Source organism: Akebia trifoliata, chromosome 11 (assembly GCF_017979445.1).
Source record: "Akebia trifoliata isolate Shusen 1 chromosome 11, ASM1797944v1, whole genome shotgun sequence".
Classification (NCBI taxonomy): Eukaryota; Viridiplantae; Streptophyta; class Magnoliopsida; order Ranunculales; family Lardizabalaceae; genus Akebia; species Akebia trifoliata.
The window spans coordinates 43755981-43761418 of record NC_141385.1 but is presented as its reverse complement, the minus strand read 5'-3'; the positions used below and the strand labels follow the sequence as shown (position 1 = coordinate 43761418).

General features: G+C 38.0%; 1 protein-coding gene across 1 annotated transcript; it reads left to right on the top strand.

The window, feature by feature from the left end:
• Positions 1–3046: 3046 nt before the first annotated feature.
• On the top strand, positions 3047–5103 carry LOC147391904 (glucan endo-1,3-beta-glucosidase 12-like). The gene is made up of 3 exons (XM_086459883.1): positions 3047–3207; positions 3296–4600; positions 4814–5103. Exons 1-3 carry the CDS (start codon positions 3120–3122, stop codon positions 4846–4848), a joined length of 1428 nt encoding a protein of 475 aa, XP_086316009.1. The 5' UTR covers positions 3047–3119; the 3' UTR covers positions 4849–5103.
• Positions 5104–5438: the final 335 nt, after the last annotated feature.

Below are 5438 nucleotides of genomic sequence, written 5' to 3'. Positions count from 1 at the left end.
TGAGATGATTTTTTGTAATGATGATCTCTATGATGAGGAGATCATCCTTACCAAAAATCAACCCATTCTGAAACATCTAACTCCATCAAAATTGATTTTCAAAAAATTGAACAGTCCACGATTCTTCAACTTATAAACTAGGTTTAAAAGTTTCGGAATGAGCTGCTTTTGGTGAGGATGATCTCTTTACCGTAAAGATCATCCTTACCAAAAATAAGATCATTCCAAAACTTCTAACCCCTATTTTGAAAAATATTTGGCACAATATATATATATATATATTTTAAGGCCTTCGAACGTTTCCCATATATATATGAGTCCTATTCGGCACCCTACACTTTTTACGATTTTTTTTGCTAACTGAGTATTTGGGCCAACTTGCGCGTACCACGACTAATCTCGGGGGAGGACTACCACATCAACCCATCGCCATGGTCTCCTAGTTAAATCATGAGGAAACCCAAGAGGTTTACCCTATATTTTACCTTACGTGTTTTGTCCTACATGAGTTAGAAGTTTTGGAATTAGTTGATTATTAATTAGGATGATCTTTATGGTGAGGAGATCATCATCACCAAAAATCAACCTATTCTAAAGTTTCTAATCCCATAAAAAATGATTTACAAAAACTCGACGGTCCACGATTTTTCAATTTGTAAATATGAGGCTAGAAATTTCGGAATGGGCTAATTTTTGGTGAGGAGGATCTTCTAACCCCCACTTACTCCATAGGGCAGCCCACTTTGACAACTTGAAGAATACAGCGAGCCCTTAGCAGCGATTGAGCGTACAGATGAGCCCTTAGCAGCGATTGAGCGTACAGATCAATCCGTCACTAGAGTCACCTCCTTAGGTAACCCAACCATAAACTGAAGCCCTTCATTTATCTTTAAGGACAAAGCAGGGTAGAGATCATCCTCACCAAAAATCAGCCCACTCCAAAATTTCTAACCCACGTAAGACAAAACACGTAGGGTAAAGTGTTGGTGTCAAACATTTCCCTTATATATATATATATGGGAAATGTTTAACACCCTACACTTTACCTTACGTTTTACCAAACGTGTTTTGTCCTACATGGGTTAGAAATTTTGGAATGGACTGATTTTATGGGGTTAGAAATTTTGGAATAGATTAATTTTTGGTGAGGATGATCTCCTCACCATAGAGATCATCCTCACCAAAAATCAATCTATTCCAAAATTTCTAACCCATGTAGGACAAAACATATTTGATAAAGCATAGGGTGGGGAACGGGACCCTATATATATATAAAAGGTGAATACATTAAATCAGGATAAAAGTTAATAATAATAAATAAAAAAACATAGGTTCTTGTTCATCATTACTAATTTTTTAGAGTTTAAATATAAAATCTTAAGAGAACTTCTATTATGAGAAAAAATAATGAAAGAATATATGGGCATGTAAAATTTTCTCTATAAAATTATGCGAAAAAATAATTGGGTGAGAATATCATTTTCTCATTCATTTCATGAAAGAATATCCATGGTATGTAAATTTTTGTTTAGAGAGACATTAAAGAGCAAAGAACACGAGATCTATATAATGATATCAAAATAGTCAATCGTCGTTGTCGTTAACTTGCTCTTTTTCTTTATTTTTTAAAAATCTTGTGCAAATATTATAAAGAAAATTTGAGGGGGAAATGTCAGCTCTGATTGAAGATGGTGTTGGTCAATTTTTATTTAGGGTACGATAAGTAATTTAATCAAATTGAAGTATAATAAGTAAGAGTTGGGGTGCCAATATAATGTTTCAATTTTAATTAAATTTTTTATGGGGCAATCGCTGTCCATGTCCTATCTTGGTTGAGGGTAGGTAGACCCCGTCAACTACTTCACAAATAACTTTAACGTACAGTTGACAGCTGTCAACGCTAACGTTCAAATTTCGGTAAAACTCCAAGCAAATTTGAAGTAATTTATTTTGAGAGTTGCTATTGCCACACCAACTGTGCAAGTCTTTGGTGATTTATATAGGAAATGGTGTGGTATTAGTAAAAGTTTATCTGGCAACAGTAGCTATCTTTACTTTCGCTCCATCATCCTTGCTCGTCGTTACTAATGTTACATCCACTTTTCTGAGATGGTTGGATTACGTTAGTGATTTTGATGGGATACATGTGAGACGTGCACGTGCTGCTACTTACATTTAACATTTTAGACCGTTGTTTCACTGTATATTATCCCCTGGGAAAGCTGTCAAGGTTTGTGGTCCGTTTGAGGGGTGAAAAGTTTGCTATACCTATTAAATAGAAAAGTTTGATACTTGCTATATCAGTAATACCTAGAGCTCTCAATGGAAATGGATCGGATCAAACCCAATAAGATTGGTTTTGATTCAATCAAGTCCTAATGTATGAATACGAAGATTTATTTAGATTTTGTATATCAAATTGGATTTGATGCAATTTAGATATTCCATCAAATTATTATCAGATAATTGAGATTAAATAACATTGACATGACTAAGATTATATCTCATATCTCACATTCCTCATGTGCAAGTGTGTAGAACGAGTGAAAAAGCTTCTATGATTCCTAATGACTTTCACATCAGAAAAGTGAAATAGGAGGTACATTCTTGAGGCCACTCCAACACGATTCATGGAGATTAGAACTTTATTGGATTAATTTCAAATAGTACCCTAATGAATATTGTGATCACAATATCACCCTCATCATAAAAGTGTGAATAAATCGCATAATTGATTTTGTTAAACGATTATCATATTATAATTCTTTTGACACCATATTATGTGATTTGATTTTACAATAAAATGGCTTATGAGGTTTATCTATAAAGAAAGTTTTTGCATTTCTCATCTTTACCGCCAAGGAGTGGACCCAGCATTGACGGATCAGTAAGAAAAAGTACTACGTGGCATATTGTGGGGGTAGTCAATTAATATTTACTCTTCCCATGTGGAGCAAAACTTTTCCCTTTGGCGCCACGTGGGCCCTTCATTCCCCTCGATTATCTCATCCTCTCCTCCCATCTCCTCTTTTGTCTCTCTCATTTCACTCTCCGATCTTTGAAACAGAGTCTATAAAAGCAAGGAAACAAGTCTAGAACTCTGCTTCTCTCTCACTCTCATGCTCTGTTTCTCTCAAAACCAGAGCATGGAGTTTCTTACCCTGTTTGCTTACTTTTTCTTAGCGCTCTCACTCTTCTCTTTCGCAGGTAAGAAACAAGATCTCTGTTCTTTACTAACCTCATTTTATCTCTCTACACTGCTGGTGTATTTAACATTTTTGTTTCACATTTGCAGATGCAGGTTCAATAGGAGTGAACTATGGCAGAGTCGCAGACAACCTTCCTTCAGCTGTAAAAGTAGTCCATCTCCTCAAATCTCAAGGTATCACCCAAGTAAAACTCTACGACACAGATCCAGCAGTCCTCAAAGCCCTCTATGGTTCAGGAATCAAAGTCGTTGTAGACTTACCCAACGAGCTTCTCTACTCTGTCTCCAAGAAACAAGCTTTCGCTAACACATGGGTCCAAAGAAACATCGCTGCGTACTACCCATCAACCCAAATCCACGCCATTGCAGTCGGAAACGAAGTCTTCGTCGACCCAAAAAACATAACCAAGTTCCTCGTCCCCGCCATGAAAAACATCCACACAGCTCTCATGAAGTACAATCTTGACTCCGCCATAAAAATTTCTTCCCCCATTGCTCTCAGTGCTCTCCAATCCTCATACCCATCTTCAGCTGGTTCATTCAAACCGGAACTAATCGAACCGGTCATCAAACCCATGTTGGATTTCCTTCGTCAAACGGGTTCCTACCTCATGGTCAACGCATACCCATTCTTCGCTTACGAAGCAAACGCTGACGTCATCTCCCTCGACTATGCTCTGTTTCGAGAAAACCCAGGTGTCGTGGATTCAGGCAATGGGCTTCGTTATTTCAACCTGTTTGACGCCCAAATCGACGCTGTGTTCGCAGCTATGTCCGCATTGAAGTACGACGACATGAAAATAGCCGTTACAGAGACTGGTTGGCCTTCAAAGGGAGACGAGAAAGAAACAGGAGCAAATCTGGAAAACGCAGCCGCGTATAACGGTAACTTGGTGCGTAGAGTTCTCAATGGTGGTGGGACTCCATTAAGACCTAAAACTGAGCTGGTCGTCTACTTATTCGCCTTATTTAACGAGAACAGGAAACCAGGACCGACCTCAGAGAGGAACTATGGACTCTTCTACCCTAGCCAAGAGAGGGTTTACGAGATACCCTTTACAGAGGCGGGTTTGAAGGAGTGGAAAGGTGGTAGTAAGAGTCAGTCAACACCAGTCAAAGGAGGTGGAAGTGAGTCAACTAGGTCGTCTGGGCAGACATGGTGTGTCGCTAATGAGAAAACTGGGAAGGAGAAGTTGCAGGTTGCGCTTGATTTTGCTTGTGGTGAAGGAGGGGCTGATTGCCGTGGGATTCAACCTGATGCCACGTGTTACGATCCTAACACACTTGAGGCTCACGCTTCGTTTGCTTTCAATAGTTATTATCAGAAGCAGGGGCGTGCGATGGGTAGCTGTTATTTTGGTGGGGCTGCTTATGTCGTCACTCAGCCACCTAGTGCGTATTTTATCTCTCCTCCCTTTTTATTTACTAATATACGCCTGTTCATTGACCCTACTATTAGATGTATATCATTTGGATCCCGAATTGGGACCCATTTATTGATACCCATGGACCCACTTAGATGGGCTGGGTTTTTTGTTGTTTTCTTTTTGGAGTTCTTTTAAATTTTTATCTCTCTAAGCTTTCTTTTCTTCTCTTTGTTTGCAGAGTTTGGAAAGTGTGAGCTTCCAACGGGATCCTGAAGAGACATGTTTGGTTGCAGTGATTAAATAGATAGTGGTTGGGATTAGACCTTTTTTTACTTTTTTTCAATTATCCCAATGTAGCTTAGGTTGTTCTGGGTTTTGCTGGGGGTATCTTTATATTGTATTTATTAGGAACGTAGTTTTCTCTTTTTTGGATAAGTTTTATTGTAAGGTGGGTTAACGTTTTTAGACATTTAATTGACTACCATCCATATGTAATTGAATCCAATATATGTTCTTTATATTTGCCAATATTGTGTACATTTAAGTGGTGTCAATGGACTTTTGTGGGCTATAAACAGACCCGGATCTGATTTTATTGGATCCAAAATTAGATCGGTCCCAATTTCTTTTTTAACACACTTTAGGTTAGCAAATTGTTCAACTTTTGCCCCTTTTTGGAAAACAATTTAGCCTAAAACGTTAAGCTAAATTGAAATTTAATATGATGGTGGGATTGATGGGCCCCCTTACCTACTATTATGTTATTAGAAAGAGTGATTAAAGTATGGTCTTAAAGTCATCACTTGGATTTAAAAGGTGGATATCCAATCCACAATTTGTATCTCAAATAACAACAGTGATGA